Here is a 24,336-nt window from a genome sequence, read left to right as displayed (position 1 = left end):
CAAAAAGCACAGAAAGGCAGGATAAATTAATCCATATGTCTCCAGTGGTTTAGTCCACATTAAAAGTGATATGATAGGTGTGGGTGAGAAACAGATCAACATTTAAGTCCTTTTTGTTATAAATCTCCACTTTTGTGTGTAGAATCACGACCCGGCCCCACCCTCCGCCCTGCCACACCATATTTAAGTGCTGGAAACGGCTTATTTGCTAGAACGATCGCGTGTCATGACCAAGGATGTATTAAGATCTGAGAGGCCCATGGGCTGGTGCACCATGGAGGCCCCCCATGACGAGTCACGTGACTATGTTCAACTTTATGCACTATAGGATGCTTGCCAAATTTTGTTGGATTTTTCACATTAACGGAAGAAAGGTTTGGAGCAATGTCTTACACGGCCAATTATATGTACTTTTAATTATGAACCGATCCAAAATCATGCCTTATTAATAAGAATGTGCATGGTATTCATATACCAAAATCACTATCCAGTTATTCTGCACGTGTTTAGAGGTCTTCAACGGATCTGAGTCCGACAGTACCTGATAAACCTACAGGTTTTGGGCCAGGTTCAGGTCAGTGTTTCAAGTAGGCTATAGGGAGAGTTACGGTCTGTTCACGTGTCCATAGAATGCACACATCTCGAGGCACCTGCATTCTGTTTCACCATTTGTTGCGCAACTTGTGCTGCATCAAGCTTTATCAACGCTGGTGTCACAAATCTATATTCTGATGAAGTTCAGGTTGCAAAGAGGACTTAAGTTTACTGTTACAAATGATTCCAGATTATTTCTCACCAGGCAAAGTTTCAGTGCTTGATAAACGGTGTGTGTTCTCCCCCTTTTGCTCTGGTGTGCAGAAAATAATGCACAAGTTAAATGCTGTATCATTTAAAAGGGCGGGGCCGGGTCGTGATCATACACTCCCGGTCCCTTATCAGGCTAATCAAGCCTCCGAGAGGGATAAAGGCCGACTGCAGAGGATTGTGCGGGAGAGATAGTACAGGAAGTACCCCCCCCCTATTTAATTATTTCTGTTTCCCTTCCCTTGTCCCCTCCCTCGTCCAGGTAGACTGGGATGACCTGCCAGCAGACGGGGCAAAAAGGCACGCCCCTCCCCAGGGAAAGGGGGGTGTACGTCATGCCGGGGGCTCCCCTGCCTGAGAGAACGAGGGAGGAATGTGGCAGGGCGGGGGGCGGGGCCGGGTCGTGATCATACACACCTTGTCCCTTATCAGGCTAATCAAGCCTCCGAGAGGGATAAAGGCCGACTGCGGAGGATTGTACGGGAGAGAGAGATAGTTAACGAACATGTCTGTCATATGTGTGTTTGTTGTCTTTTAAGTTTATAATTAAACTATTATTTATATTGACAAGCCAGTTCTCGCCTCCTCCTTTCCATTGATTGCTTTAAAATACCGAAGAAGTAGCGTTCGCTGCCTCATGGAAAGTGAACCTGCCCAGGCAGAATTACGCATTTTTGCATTGATTAAGAATAGGCATACTATGTTGCAGGCAGTGACAGAGATAATTTTTTTATTCGACTTTAATGTGATTTTATCATTTGAAGATTTATGTAGGCCTATTGTGCTATTTAGGCTCATAGCTCACTGTGCACTATATTCCATGCTATCTGACATTGTGTTGATGCATCTGTAAGCCCGTTTATCGGTCCAATGACGGTCTCCAATAATACGGGTGAAGGTCTCTGCGCGTTACTGTCTTTCTTGTACGTAACACAACAATATTAAATGAAATACATTTTCTCTTATGTATTATCTCGTTATTTCATCTGACTCCATAAATGAAAAAGGTTTTTAATGATATCTGAGTATCATTAAAAGTGAGCGAATGTTTGATTATTCCTTTAACTCTTTAATTATATTTTACCCGTTTAGATTAAGAAACTATGTCGCTTTGAGGTCCTCGCGTGTTTTCTCTACACCGCGGGTCTCACGATCACAAGCGGCCAGTATTGGATCATCAAACAGAGGTAATTGCCATATACCTGAGATCGGTTACGTTCAAGTTCACACAATCAAAGATACTTCAGTATAGCCCCATGGAATTGCATACACTTGAATGTAACTTAACGTTTTCTTCAGTAGAGGTCACGGCCACTATTACAGATGTAAGTTGACCAACATAACTTCTCTTATAATAGCTTTGGATTGGCCATGCGTGGTTTCCCACGTACACTTATCTGGAGAAACATCAAATTAAAACAGAGGTAAGACACCCAGATTTAGATTGGTCAAGCAGCGTTTGCTGTTCTAAACGGAAATTCCCTTTTTGTCTTTGCAAACCAAGTACACTTGAATCGATGCCAAATATTAGTCGTCACTAATCTGACGCAGACTTGCGGTAACATACGAATCGTTTAATCTGTTTGGGAAACACAATGTCAGAGTCAGTCAGAATAAAATCAAATGTTGACAATTTATTGACCAGGTAACATAATCAATTCCTCAATTCCAATTAGACATTGATAAGTCAAAGTTAGACATTTTATCAAAACATAAGAAATACGAATTGCAATCACCTGAAATAAACTACAAACAGTAAACTGTTTGGGATCGTCTGATTACAGAGAGCCCTGAGCAATGTGTTGCCTCTCCTTAAATACCCAGATAATTCAACATGCTTACCAAATGGTGGTGTCTGTCATTATAATTAGATTTTGGTCCCCTGTTGAGGGGGTTCCTGTAGATTAACATACAGGAGGTATGGAGGATCTGGGGAGGGCACACCTTTAAGGGGCACACCAAATTTCACATATTTTATAACTTCTTTTAGCTTTTCATTATGGCTGGGAGGATGAGACCAGTTTACCAGGCGCACTGAGAGACTTTAAATGATACCAAACATGTTATAGTTACTTTTTGTACACACTTCACATTGCATAGGTTTTTAGTGAGCTTTAAGTGAGGAGGAGGAGTAAGATGAAGATACTTTAGAAGGGAGGTGTTAGCTGCACAGTATGTTGCATCTCGGATGTTGCTGTTACATCTGCGAGAGAGAGTTCAGATGTTAATTCTCATGAGAGCCTTTTGTTTTCTCGAGGAGTAGCCCAGACTCACTGGCACCCGCCTTACACATCCATGGCAGAAAACATTCTTAATTCCTGAGTCCCGACTCCCGACAATAACAGAATAACATTCACAATCTCTCACAGTTAACCAAATATTACAAAAGGTTACTGTGCACATATTTAGGGTATTAAGGCATCTTTTGCTTTATCATTTAACATTAAATCCATGCAGGACTAAAACATTTTAAAGTCCTCTATACTGTTGCATGAATTCTGTAGCTTATATGAATATAAACCATCAGCTTTGTGAACAGCCGGAGTAAACTGCACCTTATCTTTGTGTTTGGATGCATTTTGTAAATCAGACACTGTTCTCTGTAGTCCTTTAAATAAACGCCCTGTGCCTGAGACGCAGATTCCCCTGAGCACGCACTCGAGTGTGTGTGCTCGCTCTTCTGTCATCCAGCATGCATTCGGCCGAACAAATGGTATTTCACATAAGACATTTACGTGGATTTATAATAGATATCTCAAAATAATTAAATGATTGATTTAGAGCTTGGGGCCCTTTGGGTTTAGAGGCCCCTGGGCAACGGGCCAATTAGCCCAGTGTTTAATCCATCCCTGGTAATTATCATTTGTAAAGCGGGATGGCAATGCGGTCACCGGTTGGTATAGGTGTGCGAGAGCTTGATGTGACGGGCTCCACGAAAGGCCCAAACATGGCACAAAATTCTTCAAATGTAGCCCTGGTTAGCCGAAAATGCTTCACCCACAGATCATTAAAGTGGGTCCTCACAATCCACCAGAACTGTTTTGAGTGCGGGCGCACCCAGGTATAGAGGCTGTAGGCGAATGCGAATAGCCATTTGAGCCCTCGTTATTTGACTTATTGCACTTATTCTGTGACGTCTCTTGGCAGAATTTAATAACAATGTATAATTGCTTTTTTACAGCAATTGCAACTCTTCCTGAAGCAAAGAGGTCATTCAGCTGCTCCATGACAAAAAGGCAGGCATTCTTTCGTATTTTCTTTAGTCGAATTTTCAGAAATATGCATTAAAAATGCAAAACATTTTGATGGAAACCCAGCTATTGTCAATAATATTATGCAGATTTTTCCTCCTCTCCTAAGATTAATGTAGTTGCTGAAACCCTGAGGCTGCTGCTGGATATAAGAGCAGATGAATTCAATTAGATGGAGATCTTGCAGTAAGTCTATCAGAGTCATAGTGAGGCAGTTCATAACATAGCCTCAGATACTCATTTAAAGACTCTGCAAACTCAGCATGAGACTATTGGACTGTATGCAAGCTGTCACTAGGAAACTACACGTTTCAACCTGAACTGCTCTGTAAGTGACAGTGGCTGGATTTATATATACCAGACCAGAGAGATGATTGCTAGAAAAGGGGTCTGAGACTATATTAGACATTAAAGGAACAGTTCACCTATAAATTAAACTTCTGTCATCTTTAACTCACCTTATGCCGTTTCAGACCTTTATGGCTTTCTTTATTCTGTTCTTTGCTCTTTTTCCATACAATGACGTGAATAGTGACCATGGCTGTCAAGCTAGATTTTCAAGGCAATATTTTCAGTGAATAATGATACAAAAAGCTATCATATGGCTTCTGAAGAGTTGGCACCCCTCTTTCCAAAACACCACAGCGATACTGTTGAGACTGACACAAAGCATGTCCCCATGGTTGTCAAACAAAATAGTTGCATAATAGCACCCTCAACTGACAAATTATAAATCAGAATATGGAATTAAGCCTCAATAATTCACTGCAACTACAACACTATGAGAATGCGCAAAATGATTGACAGGAGAAAGTATCATAGTCCATGGCCTGAGGACACATTTTTGTTTGCTGTATACAAAGTCTAGTACAATCACAGAAACTGTTGAGTGATCTAACAACACTTATTTCAGTGAGATTTTTCAGAGAGTAGGACATTTTTTTTGCATACCTTTCCATTAAAACATAGCTAAAAGCACCTTTAACAGGTGCTGTTTTTGTATTTTCCCATACAATAAGAAAAAGTGAAGGGCACTGGTTTCCCAAATGTATTGAATCAATGAAAATAGTGCAATGGTTTAACCTAAATGGCTCCGGCGTAAATATTTGATAACCTAATCGCAACTGATTTCGCCTCCTACAGTGTGATTTGTGATGTGTGTCTGAGCCCCACCCCTTTAGGTGTGCAGTTGGCCTATATAAGAGGGTGCTCAGTCACCATTTCTTCAGAATTTTCTTCCTTCAAGACTGTGAACTTCGTGTTCTTCTTGGAACCCTTTCTGTTTTGCCGTCGATATACACTTACCGCAGACGGAACTCCTCAGTGAGATGCGGACATGATGACTTGTCGCCTGTGTTCAGTGCCTGCACAGAGAGGCTTTCCACTCCCCTGTGTGTTCTGTTGAAAAGTTCTCCACATCGCCATCGAAGATGAACAGGTTATTCATTTCAGACGCTCATCGTTTATCAATGCGGTGCTTCAGCAGAGACTTCTACCTGTTTCCCACAGCACTCCAGCTGGAATTACTATATCCTTTTTATATATACAGTATATATATATATATATATATATATATATATATATATATACTGCCCTATATATATATATATATATATATATATATATATATATATATAGGTTATGAATCTCCAGACGTTGTGCTCTTGGATCGACCTCGTTCTGAGGGAAGATCCTCTATTGTGTAAAGTCAGCCAAGGCAGAGCAGTGAGGTTGATCTTGAAGTCTTAGAATAGGATCTCGTGTGGGCGAAAGCCCTGCGAGCCTCCCGAACTTCCTTTCCAATGTCCTCGCCTGTGCAATATGTGCACGATGAGCTCCGGCCCTCTATTAGAGCGCAAGGCATCAATACGTTTTGAGGCTCTGACGATGGGGATGATGCTGTGTCACTCGCAGCTTCGGGGGAGTGGATCACGTAGGATGTTGCTGCCTCTTTCTCAGTGTGTTTTTGTTGTGTGTATGTCAGTGTAATGACCCTTACTCAGCGGAAAGGTTCCACCCTTTTCTAACCCGTCTTTACAACTCACTCTGAGCTGAATAAAATGTCAGAAAATTGGTAACTCAAATGTGTTATTATAATACAATAATGTGTTATTTGCTATAAAGAAAATGTTTTATAGCATTTTAACACTTTAAAAACATTTTAAATTAAAGGAGCAGTATGTAACCATTTTCATTTTTTTTTTTTTTTTGCCAATGTGTAAACGGCTTTTAATGCAACATAAAAATGAGCCCTTCCCAGACTTCCTAGGTTGATTGTTAAAGCCTGTAGACTGATTTTCATGCGAAGGGAGCGGGCTGCTTTTGCTGGGAAAATCCAAAGACTGTGACTTTATGCATGCTCCCGAGAGCCTTCTACTAAATCCCATCTTGCTAAGCGGGAACGTGATCATGGTTGAGCGAAAACTAGAGTGAACATCGGCAGGGCATTTTATTTTTGGAGGGACCTTCGTTCGGTTTTGGGGATCAAAATCAACCTTGAATTGGTGTTCTTCTTATTGGACAGGTAAGATTACATAACTGCAAAGCATGTGAAATATTGTGCCATAAGGATTGATATGTGTCATTTTAGCTAACTTGATCTTGCCTGCTAACGTTGACAAATTGCAAGCTACATTGCTTCGTAACTTTCAAATAATTTCAATGGTCTTCTCTTTATACTAAAACACAGGTATACAGGGTAAATTTAAGCAAAAAATTTGTAATGATCGTAGTACAACATATGACATACAAAACATACAAAAGTGCAATATAACAATGCAGTGCAACAGTAAACTGTCTGGTATAGTTTGGTAGTATGTAGCTGTATGTGTGTATCAGTATGCTATGTTAGCTGGGCTTGATTAGTACACACATTAAGTAACCACATACTTTGATGTCTTATGTGAGACCTATATCATTTCAATTGATGCCCATTGTGATTATAACTACATTATGTATGTTCAACAGAATAACACATTGGCAGTATGTTGGCCAAACGCACATGACTACATTCACATACTTGTGTAAAGTATGTTTATGGTAATGCAAATGTCATATGGACTACTTTTATGGTGTTTTTTGTCATTTTGATGTGAAAAAAAAAAAGGTCGCTGTTTGCTTTCATTGTATAAAAGAGAGCAGCCTGGACATTCTCCCTGACATCTTCTTATGTGTTCAACTGAGAAAAGAAAGTAATATAGGTTTGACATGAGGCTGAGTCAATTATGAAAGAATTTTCACAGATTGGCCTCCCAAAATATGCTCATTGGTTGATAGACTGAAATAATCATCTTGGAGATTGTTCCCTGTCTTGTCTTAACATGCGCCTGATAAATTGGTGTGATTACCTTTGGCTGGCACAATCAAAAGTGTTTTATGATTCAGAGCATCAAGCGCCCGTCTCTGTAAAACCACTGGGCTTCTGAAAGCAGATAATCTTCAAGATTGCGGGGGGAACAATTATCGGGACGATGATGATAATACAGTTGATCTGGATTATATACTAGATTAGTGTTTTTAATCTTAAAGAAGATTAAGTTTTAAAAGTATTTTTATCTGAATCTAAATTTAAATATGAGATCTAAATACTGCATCAGACTTCTAAAAACATATATTGCAATAATAAACAGTCCTTACCTAGTGCATTATTTACTTGCATAATATAAGAAGTTGATACCCCGGGCTTCACATTTATTTTGGCCAACTTTAATCAAAGAATTCTTTCTCCATTCTTATTGTTCTTTTCTACTGATGTTGTTCTCACAGGACTCCGAGATGCTGAAGTCATCTGATAAGATCTGCAGGCAGCTCATCTACCATCTGACCCCTCACTCCAAGTGGCTTAGAAAAAGCATGACCCGGAAAAAGGCCCAGGCCTGGTGAGACATCCACCGATATATCAGTTTTCCTTATACACCATCAAAACACCAGAAAATGCTTATATAGCAGTGGTGGCTAATGCTTTTCAAAAATGGGGATGCACAGACTATGGTTTTTGGTATTTGCAATGTTGCACCTAAAGCTGCTTAAACTACTACTAAATTATTACCTAAGCTCAAAGGTTTTTGCAACAAAATAGGCAATATGTCAGATTATGAAAGCTGAAATTAATGTGTTCTTTTATATTGTAAATTGTGTGTGTATCTCCCAGCAGTAAAAACGTAATACACTGTTAATCATATGTTATGTATTTTTTATAATTGCATAGCTATTAACAGTGTTGGGTGTAATCTAATTACAAAGTAATTAGTTACTGTAATCCAATCATTTCTTTGTCAAAAAAGAAATGTAATGCATGTATACTAAAAAATACTTTTGATACTTTAAATATTAAAAAGCATTTTAGGGACAAAACATGTAATAATGTATTGAGATTAAAACACGTAGATGTGGTAAATAAGTGGGAAAATGGACTCCAGACCATTGAATTACTGAAAATTGATGCCCCTATTTGCATCATGGCTACATTACCACCGCAGGTGTGCATTAAGTGTCAATATTTCAGTGGTGCATTATCAATTATTACCTACTCTTTATAGAATGCACTGAGAAGTACAAATAACAATATTTGAATTACAATATATTGTGATATACTGATTTAAATGTATATATGTATAAAATATGCTTTATAAAATATATAGATTTCCTTTTTATTTTATTACATTAATTTACAGAAATTTACATACACTATGAATAGTTTTTATTATTTATTGAGCAGAAATCTGGTTGCCGTTTCAGACAGTGTGATTATAAATGAGTGTAACAAATTAGAGCTTGTTTGGCCTGTCACTGCTGGCCCATTAATCCCAGAACCCCCTTCATCTGTGCTATTGATTAGTAGAGCCTTTCCAACATCCCTGGAGCTGCAAGTGCTGTCTGAAAACAAGATTTCAAACGCCCTTTGTAGATTAGGTTCAAAATACTCCACAAAACTAAACCAAACCTCAGTTATCCAAAATAGCCCTGCTATAAAGAACTAAGAATTGCTGGTCACCAATATGGGATGCTGTTGTGCTGGTATCTCCACCAGGCTTTTTAACTAGCTTAACTAGCTCAACCGACCTCTCCAGAAAGATTATGGTGGTTGACCAACATTTTTAAACAAGTTAATAGCATGGTTTTGCTAGTACACATCCTAGATCATTACCTGAAATCATGCTGGTCATTTCAGCAGAGAAGACTGATAATTTTTTTCCTTTCTCATGCATGTTTTTAATTTAGCAAGTAGCAAGTGTTTATATAATACAAGCACTAATCAATTATGGCAGCCAATGTGTGTGTATACATCTGTGTGCTGGTTGATAAGAAAAGTTAGCTGTATTGTCAGAAGAAATCTGTATGTGTTCCGCCCACATAGCCATTGTTGGTACCCTGAATCCATTGCCTCTGCTCAATACAGTTTTGCCACATCCTGAATTAACCATGCTGCCCTGCTCCACTACCTTTAGATTCTCAGGTTAGGCTAAAGAAATGAGTGCATGAGAGAGGGAGAGACAGAGAGAGGTATATTTTCTTTACATTGCAATTCTCATGTATAATGCAGGGTGACTAAACATAAGTGACTGTAACTTTACTGGTAATTTTTATATTTTACTTACTATTACTGTGGCATGTACCATAATACAGCAATGGTACCAAATGTGATCCTTCTGCTCAGCTGGCCAAGGTTGGCGCTAACAACAGGATTGGATCAGGAGGAGTTCAGTTTGTTGCCCTGGCCTCCAAATTCCACAGATCTCAATCCGATTGGGCATCTGTGAGATGTGCTGGACCAACAAGACTGGTCCATGGTGGCTCCACCTCACAATTTACAGGACTTGAAGGATCTTGGTGCCAGATTCCACAGGACACCTTCAGGGGTCTTTTAGAGTCCATGCCTCGGTGGATCTGCACTGTTTTGGTGGCACGCAGAGGTCCAACATCATATTAGGCAGGTGGTCATAATGCTTTGGCTCATTGGTGTACATTGTAAGTTGCTTTGGATAAAAGTATCTGCCAAATGTGTAAATAGAAATGGTAACACCATGGTACTTTGATTACCATATTCATGTACCGTATTCATGCTATTTACTTGGTACTCCAAGTTTCTTTAAAGAATACCATGGTACATATACATATATATTCTGTTAGAAATTTCTCTTTGCATTTTGTGTGTGTGTGTGCATCAAACTTGGCCACAGTGGCAGTGGTGCCAACATTCTGTGTGAGAGATGAAATTGCTTTGCAGTTTGTGGGTGTCTGTATGTGGGTGTGTGTTCAGGAGCTGTTGGTGGAGGATCTGTTGAATTCTCTCTAGAGCTTTGTGTTCATATAAGTCAATCTGACAAACAGAGAGTCCGCAGGTCCTTGCCTGCTCTGCACGACAGAAACCAGACACAGCATGAGAAATAGTGCTTTTCAAATAAGCGAGAGAAAGAAAGAGAACTTTATAGAGAGGATATGCACTTAGAGCAAAAGACCAGACAAAATAAGACCCTAAAAACAAAGAATAGTAAGACATCCATTGGTAAGCTTGCTTTTTGGGCTGTGGTTCTGTGAAAATGCAGTCATGATGCTGCACATGTCTTGTTTTCAGTCGGTTGCACATGAATCAACATGTAGTCACTGTGCAGTGTAAAGACAGCTATAAATGGTTATGTATATGCAAAGATGACAACACCAATCAGAATTTAGTACACATATAGTATGAAGAATGTAGTACAATTGAGCACATAAATTTGGTTCCCGAAGTAAAATTTCCATTTATTTTCCCATTGGTTATTATTCAATGGTATATGCTTCTGCTGAAGCCCACGTTATTTCAAATTTCATTTTTTACAAATCATGTTTAATAGCGAAGATGTTTAAGAAAAAACCTAACCAGAATGTTTGAGGAATTTCAATGCAGTGCTGCCTGCAACGCAAAAAATTGAATATGTGTACAAGTGTCTCTTCACCCACTATTCCAGTATCTAATTTTCTGAATGCATGCTTGTTCTATTAGGTACAATATCAACGTAATGCAGCTCCATTTACATGGAAATGGAAAACTAAATGAGAAAGAGGGCTCTCTGTATTTAAACTGACAGATTTATGTGTCTGGTCACTTTTCCTGAATCTTCATCAGTTTGCTACTGTCTTGTAGAGACATCATCTGCTTCTTCACATTATTCATGTGCTTACCTTACATGGATGGCAACTGGAGATAATGTAATTTATTAGGGATGCACCGATGTATAGGCTGCCGATATTTGTCGACAATTATTGACCAAATTAAAACCATCGTCATATCGGTTGTTAGCATGAAAGCGCAGATATGAAAAACTGATGGTTTATTTATAATTAATTAGTAACACACTTTGTCAAATCTATGTGAATTCAAATGAACAATCCAGAAATAATAAAAGCCAAAATATGTAGAAGGGCTTTCACTCCTAAGAACTTTCTCGTTTTCACGTTAATGCTGAAAAACCATCATGAACAAATGTGACAGCTGGGAAAGTGGCACTTACCTATAGGCTACATGATGAGAGAAACCATCTAAAGCGCTTTAAAACCAGCAGACTTGGACTTCTGAGACATCGGTATGATATCTATTAATGCGGCATGACTGATTTAAATAATATTGATAACTCAGTATGGCCTTGCGTGGATACTAAACCTTAAAAGGCTGTGTTTTAAAATATAGTCTGCATTCAGCACTTTAGTCAGGGCTTCAGTTAGTGCTGTGTGAGCAAGCAGCGCCCTCTAGCATTCAGGACAGCATGATCAATTATCCATTATACCACTGTAAAATATCATTTTTAAGGGGGTTTTGTTCATCTGGTTAAAACTTTATTTTTCCATGACATTTCAGTGGAATATTTATCTCTTAAAAAAAAATTTCATGTAATATGTTCAACACATCCAAACCATGTTCAATGGAAATTATTTATTCTTAAGTTTTTGTACCTCTTTTGTAAAAGCATAATTCCTAAGTTAAACATTGATCTGATGACAAAATAAGGTAAGTTGGGGAAAAGAATCAGTATAATTTTTGGTATCGGACTATACTTTTTTTGTTAAAATCTGTATCGGCCAAAAATGTTCATATCAGTGTATCCCTAGTATTTATCAATTGTCAAAGGTGATTAATGTAAATTAAGGGTGTTTTCCATGACAATGAGGAAGACAATGGTCTGACAAAGCAAATCTGAGGGAGGAGAGGAAAAGAGAGATACAGACAGGGATGATAGAAGCAGCATCTCATGTCGTACTGACTCTTTTGTGTGGTTCTTTCATGTGTGTGGGGCTTGATCAGAAGTCTGAGACAGCCATTGTAGTGAAACTGTATGAGAGAGAGCCTGTCGCTTTGACACTCTAAGATCTTTGATTGGCAGTGCAAAGCTACAGTCTGCGATGAGGAGCCAGACAGCACACTTACACACTCAGACAAACAAACACACACACACACAATCTGTCAGTCTGCCTGTATTCTCTTTACTTCCACATGTATTCATTTTTTGATGATGATTTCTGTTTTTTTCCACCAACATTATATTCAGAGGACAGTTTTATTGCTCAGAGGTCACTTTTTCAAATTCACTCATAGATTTAAGAGTTCTCTGTTTAAATTTAAAGTGTGTAAATTCTTTGCTACCAGTGTCACTAAATTAAATGCAAAAATATTGATTGTTTTCAAATAGGTTTCCCCAACACTCCCCCATCTTTTATTGGTTGTATAAACACATAGTCCCACCTCAAATTTACGTAATTGGTTGAAACAATGTTGGTTTGTCAGGCTGGTTGGGGTGGGTACATACGGCAACGCTTCATACATTGGGGATGTGGGGGAAAGCGAAGCCTTGTTACCATAGTTACTCATTCATTCCAATGAGGAAAACAGTGAGAAATATCCAATAGATTTAGCTATATTGACAGCTAAATGCATTGGAAAAAGCTGTTTAGTAATTATTTGCACTTCAGACAAAGCCGAAAAACCCAGAATTTAATTTTGATCACCTTCCACAACAAAAATAGAAGCCTTAAGAATACCAATGCAGCCTGATTAAAAGTCTCTATTTGCTCTCTTTGGGTCTCATTGGTGTCTATGACAAACATGAGGTCTTTGTAAAAAGACTATCCAGCATCTGCTGCTGGAGGCGGGTGTGAGTCTGAATCTCACACTGAGCAAAGGTGTGAAAGCATCCACTCAGGTAGAAAACAATAATTTCCATGCCAACGGCGGAGGGAGCCATGACTTTGTAGCACTATTTTCCTGGTTTGCTCTTGGCCAACTTCTCTCTGTCACTCATTCCACTTGGTTGGTCTTTAGCTTTCATCATTTGCCAAATCATCTCTCACCTCTCATAGCCTTTCAGACACATTCAGGGATGAAGAACAGACCCCTGTGTCTGACAACCAGCTTTAATATTTGTGTGCATCAGTGCTTCGTTTGAGGTGGAATTTGTGGTTTTGTCTCATTCAAAGATCCCTAGCATATTCAGACACACACACACACACACACACACACACACACACACACACACACACACACACACACACACACACACACACACACACAGAGGGAGAGAGTTTTCCTTTGATGACTAATTTCCTAATTGGTAATGTAGAGAGTACAACTGAACCCCTCCAGTGGTTTTCAAAGCTATCTAAATGTACACTTTAATTTCACAAATCTTCGACTGAAATATTAAATCTCTGATCTCCCTCAAAGACACACTGTTGCAAAATTACAACAGTTATTTAAAGCTGAAGTACTTTATTTCTGCACCACAAGTGTCACCAAACAGAATTACAAATATAATCACCATTTGGTTGTACAAGCAGATAGTCCTGGCTCAAACTCACTCCATTGATTGAGCCAATGTTGCTGTGTCTGGCTGGGCAGCGCTCAAACAATCAGAGTAGTATTGATTATATACTGGTATATACTGGTCTGCACTAGTGCTACTGTGATGAAACACCTTAACAATTTAGAAAAGTAGATAATCTAAAACACTAGTCACATTATTTTTAGGGATTGCCAATTAGACATGGCCCGATATGTAAGTATATGCCATGATACATTACATCCTTGTTCATCTCAAACAGTGCCTTGTCTTCCAAAAGCAGGTTTTTTCTCCTGAGGTACATGACCTAAGGCGCTGCTCTGACCTGCAGTTTGAATACTGAAGCATCTTTATATTCATTTTCTAATATCTCAGCAGCACCTCCACGAATCTCTTCTCAAATACCTCTACACTGTTATATACATTATTAAAAAAACACCTGAGCTAACTGTCAATAAACCAGTTAATTTACAGAAACAGACACATGCTCGTCAAGACAGGCTTAACGAAAATAACGAAAAGCCTTTTACAGTAAAGGTTATAAAATCTTTTTGGCATATATGCTACTCTTGACACTTTCCCATTATCATAATAAAAAATTCTATATTTAATTGGAAAATGTATTGTCTTACTATGAAACAATTCAGTTGGTCTTGTTTAAAAGTTATTTGATAATATATCGTTTTTCACAAGTTGCTACAGTAAGAACCATTTATTGAGGTCAATAACACATTTCTCAAAATGATAAACACTAAACAAAACCTCAAACTGTTTGTGTAATATAGTTTGAACTTTCCAACAGAAGGTGGTAAAAAAAACAGGCTATTTATATTACACATCCAGTTAAAGTCGAGCTCTAAAAACAATAACGTATTTCAGACTGATAGAAAGTGTTTTTTCTGATCAAAATGTGCCCTTCTTCCTAAGATTTTGGAACTTTTTTTTTCACATTTTCTTAGCTGGTTTTGAGGGAAATATGCAAAAATGCTGCGGAATGAATTTAAACATAATAAAATGTGTTGTAGTAAATTGAGCTGAGAGTACAATCTAGGTAGCTGAATGGATTGTCAAAGTAGCCAAAACATTTATGTAATAAGCAAACATGCATGATTTGTAGAAATTTTATTATGGAAATCTTTTATAGCTCAGACTCAATTTGGTCTTTGTCATGGTTCTGGTAATAAATAACACCAGGTTTTAACACTTGCTTCTTGTCATGGCAGGTCTTCTTAATGTCAAAGCAGAACAATCAAAGGGAAAATCTAAATCTGAGTCAGGCTGTGTATGTAAGATAGTAGCTTTTGTTTCCAGACACATGCACCTAACCAAGAAGTTAAATTCTTGGGCGTGTCACTCTAGGTTGTTGTGTTGTTGATCAGTGAAGTTCAGATACACTTAGGTTGTCATGAAAACTCATTTTTTTAACCGTTCCACAGATTTAATATTAGCAAACTATAGTTTTGGCAAGTCATTTAGGACTACATCTACTGTACTTTTTGTAAGACACAAGTCATTTTTCCAACAATTGTTTACAGACAGATTTTTACTTTTAATTGACTATATCACAATTCCAGTGGATCAGAAGTTTACATACACTAAGTTAACTGTGCCTTTACGCAGCTTGTAAAATTCCAGAAAAGGATGTCAAGCCTTTAGACAATTCTGACATGCCTGACATGCTTGACATCATATGAAAATCAAAAGAAACCAGCCAAGACCTCATAAAAACAAATGTGGACCCCCACGAGTCTGGTTCATCCTTGGGAGCAATTTCCAAACTTCTGAAGGTACCGTGTTCTTCTGTACAAACAATAGTACACAAGTATAAACACCATGGTACCAAGCCATCATACCACTCAGGAATGAGATGCATTCTGTCTCCTAGAGATGAACGTAGTTTGGTGCGAAAAATGCAAATCAATCCCAGAAATACAGCAAATTACCTTGTGAAGGTGCTGGAGGTAACAGGTAGACAAGTATCTATATCTACAGTAAAACAAGTCCTATATCGATATAGCCTGAAAGGCTGCTCAGCACGGAAGAAACCACTGCTCCAAAACCACCATAAAAAAAAACAGACTACAGTTTGCAAATGCACACGGGGACAAAAATTCTGGTCTAATGAAACAAAATAATTTTTTTTGTGTGTGTGTTTTCTGGCCATAATGACCATCGTTATGTTTGGAGGAGAAAGGGTGATACTTGCAAGCCAAAGAACACCATCCCAACCGTGAAGCATGGGAGTGGCAACATCATGTTTTGGGGTTGCTTTGCTGCAGGAAGGACTGGTGCACTTCACAAAATAGATGACATCATGAGGAAGGAAAATTATGTGGAATTATTGACGCAACATCTCAAGACATCAGTCAGGAAGTTAAAGCTCGGACACAAATGGGTCTTCCAAATGGACAGTGACCCCAAGCATACCTCCAAAGTTGAGGCCAAATGGCTTAAGGACAACAAAGTCAAGGTATTGGAGTGGCCATCACAATGCCCTGACCTCAATCTGATAGAAAATTTGTGAGCAGAACTGAAAAAGCTTGTGCGAGCAAGGAGGACTGCAAACCTGACTCGGTTACACCAGTTCTGTCTGGAGGATTGGGACCAAATTCCAGCAACTTATTGTGAGAAGCTTGAGGAAGGCTACCCAAAACGTTTGACCCAAGTTAAACAACTTAAAGCCAATGCTACCAAATACTAACAAAGTATGTATGTAAACATCTGACCCACTGGGAATGTGATGAAAGAAATAAAAGCTGAAATAAATCATTCTCTACTATTATTCTGACATTTCACATTCTTTAAAAAAAAAAAAAAAAGTGATCCTAACTGACCTAAGACAGGGAATGTTTTCTACGATTAAATGTCAGGAATTGTGAAAAACTGATTTTAATTGTATTTGGTTAAGGTGTATGTAAACTTCTGATTCAACCATAGCAGGTCTAGACTAGTGGAGCTGAGGAGGTGGAGGGTTTCAAAGAATACTTTCACAGTGTGCTGCAGTGAGACCGGCTAACTTGTAAACTGAGCAAATTTAAATCGTTAGGCGAAGAGAGTACGCAGTTGGTTGGCTACCTGATTACACGTCAAAGGACCTGACATCATGTGAGCCGATTGGCATATGTGATCGAGCTAATTGGAAAAAAATAACAAGTTCAAAGAAGCAATCAGCTTGCGGCTGGTTTCATGCCCGAACTTAGTCGTTTAAGTTATTCTGCAGTAATTAAGGATGTTAAGTGATTTTAGCAAACCACTAACTTTTCAGTATTAAACTTTGGTACATAATTTGTCTCTGATCTTTTGTGCTACAGACTTTAATGAGACCAATTGAGCAGCACTTTGTGGAGAAGTGTGCTATTATTTTTCTAAGCAATAAGGGTTATGTTTTATTTTATTTTAATATCATAGAGACAGGGTGGGCTCTTTTGACTTGGGCCAGTAAGCAACCACCCAGAACACCCTTGCAACCGAATAGCAACACCATCGCGACAACCCACAACATGACCCCTCACATTTTCTTAAGAAAAGAAAAATCTGGTTTATGTATACAGTGTGCATTATAACATACAATACTGTGGACTTGCTTTTGCGTCTTTTCAACAATTTGTGCACAAAATCCAATGGACATGGGTGGCAAAATGCTGATTTCATACCCTATATTTTGCAATTTAGGATGCGAGAACTACAACAGCCTGTTCATTACAGAAGACTGTGTAATAGTGCAAAGCCAGTGAAGCACAAAATATTTCTTATGTCCCAGGAAAACATAATTGCCTCAGCAACTGGAAAAATACAAATAAATATGTAAATATATTATACTTCCTTTTCACCTCTGTGAATATATTATTTATAGTGTCATGGGATGGTTCGACTGTGTTGGCAGACCAGCAAGGTAGACAGAAAGACGGAGTGAGAGAGAAAATGAAATCCACAGAGAAATAGAGAGGAGAGGGAATGTCCCATTGGGAAGAAATAAATTATGGAGGTATTTTGCGTCATTGAAGACTCTGCAAAAACAAAATGGAGTGAGGCTTAACTCAGGCACCTCAGGGAAGCCTGGAGGGAGAAAATGAGGGCTGATGAATAAATCCTGTCAGTTCGTAACATCCGTGCACTGCATGGAAATGTCTTGTCTTCTTATTGACACTTCTAAATCACTGATCTAAGGCTGTCAATTTATTGTGTTATTGTAATTTAGTACAATTATAAAAATTAAAAAAATAATGTGATAAAAAATGCACACATACTTAAAAAAGTTACACAAACTAACAGGCAGTACAGAATGAGTAAGGGGCTGTTCATGCAGGACACATTCTTGCATCTGTCTGCACTGGTATTTTTTTAACTGTTCTCATGTCTTAATGTGCATTTTTACATTTATAAACTTTGTCATATTGAAAGAAGTTTAACAATGGGATTTTTCAGAAGGAAGTGCAACTTGTCTCAAGATCTGCATTCTGTTCTATTTTGTTTTTCTGCATCTACGTACAAGTTTTTGAAAGCAAGAACACGTTCTGTGGGAATGGTCCCTAAGTCTACTGTTAAAAAACAATATATTGATTAAAGTTTTTTTATTATTTTAATATATGTTCAGTACTTATCTGCCCCAATAATTTATTTGAATTATCTTAATGTTGGGGCTTTTCTCACCAAATATTGATATAAGCTCATTTGTGAATAATTCAATTTATTTATCAGAATAATGTAATTATTTAAATTCTATCTAATACAATTACATTTTGTAATCAATTGAAAGCTCTACTTTTATACACTGTTAGTAGCACATCTAGCTGGATGCAATAGAAGTTCTTTTTATTTTTAAAGTGCTTTTCACAACACACATCGTTTCAAAGCAGCTTTACAGAAGATCAGCATTAACAGAAGATAAAACTGTAATGTCTATAATGTCTTAAAGTCATCATTGTGTAGTTTGATGAAATACGATTGTGAATTGTGTATAAAAATAATTAATTAAATAATAAATGTATTAATAACCACAATGAGCACAAAACTCCATAAGATGTTGATTAATGGAGAAAAATAACCTTGGGAGAAACCAGACTCACTGTGGGGGCCAGATCCCCTCTGGCTAACATCATGAATATAATGTAAATATTACTTATGTATAGTGCAAAATTATTAAACAAAGTAAGTGTTAAGGGTCAGTGTTTAAACAAAGATTTTGTATGAAATGTAAGATTCAAATAGAATAATTTGTATTTCAAAAACTCATATTTCTATAGACTGCAAGTGTGCTGCAAAGGGATCACACATTGTAGTGCTTAATCTTTGTGATTGTACGAAAGCTGACAGTAAGGAAAATGAATGTCACTCATAGCTGCTGGTTGCCAAGAAACGTGATGTGAGCTCGATGTGACTGTAATTCAAACTGACACCTGGTTGCACAAAAATAAACAGATAAATAACAAATTAAAATTACTCATTATTCAGTTACTTCTTCTAGAGTGGCACACTAAAAAGACTGCATAATTGGTTTCCTTTTTGCTAACTTTTAAAAGCCATCCCTGCTGAACAAAACTGCTTAAACAAGCATGCGATGGTTTGCTGGTCTTAAAGGGACAGTTCACCAACAAATATAATTTATCTCATAATTTACTCACCCTCATGCCATGTTTATGAAGTTCTTTCATCTGCTGAACCCAAATTAATTTTTTGGAATTGCAGATCTGAGATATTCTTCTAAAAATCTTAATTTGTGTTCAGCAGAAGAATGAAAGTCATATACACCTGGGATGGCATGAGGGTGAGTAAATGATGAGAGAATTTTCATTTTTGGGTCAACTATCTAACTAACTACTAACTGGTCTCCCAGACTGGTCTATTTGCTGGTTTCAGAGGGGCTTTGGGCACTTTTCAGATGGGCAAGTTGGAAGTCCAACTGGTTACCCAGCTAAACCAAATATGCAACAGCTTGAGCTGGCTGGGAGACCAGCTAGTTCATCTTAAACCAGCTAAGACCAACAAACCAGTTTATTTTTTTATTATTTTTTGCTTAAGATTTCCAAGGAATGCAAAAATGCAGTTTGTTAGTTGGGGATAATTGACCTTTTGATGACATACATCACTCCAATCCAAAAAGAATATTTTTTAATAACCAATATGTCCTCCCCCTCACATAAAGCAGATCTGAAGCGAGTTTTTACAGTTCAGACTAATCTTATTTTCCCTCAAAAGCACCTCACTAGCTGTCTTTTTATCTAAATTGACCCCTAAAGCATCTTCAAAGAATTTCTTCAGCATCTCATCAAAGCACACTTTCTTTTCATGGGCCAGCCTATTGCTATTTAATCACAGATATCCCATAAATGTCACTGCTTAATGGCTAAGCAGAATGGATTATGAGTTGGCTAAAATGAGGCACCAAGCTTAAAAGGGCCACTGTAAGTCAAAATAAAGCCATTGAACTCTTGTATATATTACAAACCCCAGGGGGATTGGGACCTGGAGTTATATTTGGCAAATGTATTTAATTTGGGCCTAAACACAGAAGAGAGATGCCACCTTCTACCAATGACAGGACATTGAGGAAGACCTCTGAGAGGATTGTAAGAATACATTTGCATCTTAGTGTGTGTGTGTGTGTGTGTGTGTGTGTTTCTTGGAAAAGCACATTTGAATATTCCTTTGATCTCTCTTCTCTGGCTTGTGAGGTAGTGTATTTTGCATGGATCATCCTATTTCCATTTCAAATCGTGCATTGTTACCATGTCGACTCGCCCAAATCATTTAGAACGTATCATGCGCATGATCTGTTGTGCTGAGTGTTTTTCAAGGGGATGTCTGTTTCTGCTTGTCTGTGTTTTAATGTTATTGATCCTGTTAATGGACTGGGTTCAAATGAAGCACACAGACATAATAATGGTGCTGTATAGAGCACTGTGGGAAGATTGTGAGTGTGGGTTACTCTGCTCTCTTTTGAAAGGAGCTACACTAATTTATATTTTATTTTATATTTTAATGAAGGTGTTTAATTCGCTCTTGTGATAGTGTATTAAAAAATAATTTTACATCAAAATAGTATGCACACTAGCTTTACCTTTCCAATACAAGAATGTCTGTCACTTAAATTATAAAAACAAAATGTTGTTCTGTTCAAAGAGGGGGTAAAGTTTTGACTAGCCTAATTTTCAAATGCAAAACAAACAAACAAACAAACAAAACAATTAACCCTTAAATGCATGGTAATTTTTCCAAACTCTCTTACATATTCGGGTCTTTAGAGTCACTGCACGAATATCTATCAAAAATGGATGTACAAAATGCCCAGATAGTGTCTAGTTTTCAAAATATTTAAAAGAAAATTAGAAAATAATAAAATTAAATATATTTTGATGTATTTGGATTTTTTATTGTTCATAAATCAAAGAGATAATGCAACAAATCAGGACAAATCTATATCAGAATTCATTATTTTCACTGAAATATCATGAGGAACAACTGGGTGTCAAACACATATTGAGCTACACATAACACATAATCTACACATAATATACACATCAGCTACACCTAAGTTACACATACGATACACATATGCATTTTCTCAGGCACTTATTGAGTCTAAATAGATTAATAACATACATTAAATCAGATGTACACCCAAATAACAATAGTCATTTCTTACTGTTCATGTGTTACACTTGCTATAGTTTACTTCCATGTTGATTCTATGTCAGCTAGCAATGTCAAATGTAAATAAAATCAATCACTGAAACATCAGCGCCACCTTGAGTAAGAAATAGCATGTATATTATGTATGTGTACACGCATATGGGACACTGATAATTAACCACTGTTATATAATTCATTAACAAATTAATTAACTTATTAACATCATCGGAAACCAAAAATATGGAAACAGCAGCTCTCACCCACCGCACTGTTCAGTAAAGTTTCATGTATTTTTTAGTTTGAGCATGGCTGACATGTGTCTATTTACGGCATACTTTTCTGAGTATATGGTTTAAGTCCCCCAAAAAACGTCAATCCTAGAAGGAAATCCTCAGATGTCGAAAGAAAATGTGAAGTGTGCCAAACAACTCCTTCAGGAAGATGACTATATGAGCGTTACTCTGGACATACTCCAAAAGAGTAGACCTGTTTGCAACAATATCCAATCTTATGTTTGGTAAATGAAGAAAAATAAAATCAGGCTTTAAAAAAAAAACCTCATACCATACTGTTAAGCATGGCAGAAGAAGCTTTATGGTTTGGGGCTTAGCCTAGGGGGGCACCAAAAATTCCACTGGCTGCACTTCCTGGCGCGTTATACGTTATTTAAGGACCCGATAGAAGTTGCAGAACCCTTTCCCAGTCAGACAATTCAACAAGGATTTTTGTGATTTGTTTTGGATAAAAACTGGACATTGATCTGCATGTAAGCCCACTTAATGACGTCCTGCACTATAACCCTACCACAGCTATCTAATCCTGAGGGCCTCTATGACCTCTGTCCCTGTATTTTTATGACAGCACCCTGCTCCTATCCAGCAGGGAGGGATTTCAATAAAGACTGTTTGTTTATTCTCAGATTTCTCAGTATCTAATGACTTTTTCCCTCTTTCAATCATAGTCTTAAAACAACCCTTCAGAAGAAACTCTGCAGTGACTCTGTGGACCTCTCTGGCATACCTTTGTCAACCCGTGACATACGGCATGTGGCGTATTACCTCCAGACCAGTGGGGGCACTGTGATATCGGTAGATCTCAGTTTCACTGAGCTCCAGGATGAGGGCCTACGTCTACTTCTGCCCTTCCTGGGTGCATTGCCCAAACTCACAACACTGGCTCTCAATGGAAACCGTCTGACTCTTGGCATCCTTAAAGATCTGACTGAAGTCCTCAAAGACACCATGAGGTTTACTTGTCTCGCATGGGTTGACCTGGGTAACAACATTGACATATTTACAATGCCACAGGTGAAACATCAGGTTCTTACAACATCAATCTTATCCCCCCCCTAATGTTATACTAATACTGAAGCCAATATTTCTGTTTGTGTATAACGTGGCTGCACTGCAAGAGCAGAATTGTTCTGAACATCTAAATGCTATATACAGTTGATCATTTTTAGAGTAATGTCTTACAAATATGACACGTTTTCCTGCTTTATAAGAAACAGAACATTACCAAGTACATTAATATCTTTTTTTGATCCTAAAACAACATTCCTTCAACATACATTCATAGCTCTAACATTATACCTACCCCTAACCAACCTACAAAATCCCATTGACAAGAATGTTGGTTTTGTCTGAAACCAAAGGCTTGCTGCCTAGTGAGTCAATGACTTCAAATGCAGTGTACTGTATATGAATAAAGGCATCTTTTAAGAAAACAAGGCTTCCAAAGCATCATAACAGTCTAATGATCTCAAGTAAATTAATTTACTCCTTTTAATCGCTTCTTCAGATGCATTTTCCATGTTTCACAAACATTAAATTCAGACATTTCTTGATGCCTTCCTGCCTTTGTATACTGTCTTCCAATGCAGCAGTGTTCAGAATTCAGACACTGCTGTTGTTCAAGCACCTAACCCCAACTCTAAGCTAACCCCTATCTCTGACCTATAATCATATTGTTGATAGGAATGTTGTACAAGGACCTTCCTTAAGGACCTCATATGTCCTTTGTGGGAGAATCATATTAAAGGGGTCATGACATAATATTTTTTTTTATAATTTTAGTATCTTTCCTGAGGTTCACTGATAATGTTAGTAAAGCTTTTTGGCACCAAAGCAGTCATAATTTCATCATTTTCAACCCTGTTTCTGACCTTCTGTCTGAAATGCTCGGTTTTGGTAAACGTAAACAGCCACTGTTATGATTGGCTAACATCGTCCTGCCCCTCGAATACAGCCATATTTTAATCTCAATCGGAAAAGAACGAACAAGCTACATGACATTATAATTTTTTTTTAGGGTGTACACATTGCAACGCACATTGCATCCAAATATATTAAACTATTCACTCAAGCACAGCAGCACCATAAACTATCAAACAGTCGTACCTTGAAAAGTTAATGAACGACTTACGGTTTTGAAGTCGGTTCCAACAGTGTTTTTTACTGCCCCATCTTTCAATTCAAGTTCCTTTGAAACAGTTCTTTGCAAAGCTGGAATAGTATTATGAATGTTTCACATGCAATCTACACTGATATGAGCCGAAAAAATATACACTGTAATACACTGAAGACACATCCATATGACGCACACATTGTCCAAAGCACAGTGAAACAAGAGGCACACACTTACAGTTTCATCCTGCTATAAAATGCACATTGCAGGAAACTCATCAGAATGGTCAAAGACATCCATCTAGTGCATTTTTACATACACCAACAATTAAAAATAGCGCAGATGGGCACAGGAACGTACCCAGGACATGTTTGTGCTCAAACATTAAGAAGTAGAGCAGCTCCTTTGACACAGCATCTTTTAAAAGTGGCACGAGA

The 24,336-nt window shown here is 37.8% G+C and overlaps 1 protein-coding gene across 1 annotated transcript in view; it reads left to right on the top strand.

The window, feature by feature from the left end:
• lrrc75ba (leucine rich repeat containing 75Ba) overlaps positions 1-24,336 on the top strand; it is a 51,765-nt gene that overhangs the window by 23,540 nt on the left and 3,889 nt on the right. Inside the window, exons 3-4 of the mRNA XM_052093686.1 lie at positions 7,821-7,933; positions 22,455-22,800. Coding sequence (XP_051949646.1) covers positions 7,821-7,933; positions 22,455-22,800 — 459 coding nt within the window. The remainder of the gene's footprint in view (positions 1-7,820; positions 7,934-22,454; positions 22,801-24,336) is intronic.

Source organism: Xyrauchen texanus, chromosome 27, assembly GCF_025860055.1.
Source record: "Xyrauchen texanus isolate HMW12.3.18 chromosome 27, RBS_HiC_50CHRs, whole genome shotgun sequence".
Classification (NCBI taxonomy): Eukaryota; Metazoa; Chordata; class Actinopteri; order Cypriniformes; family Catostomidae; genus Xyrauchen; species Xyrauchen texanus.
This window is presented reverse-complemented; position numbering and strand designations above follow the sequence as displayed.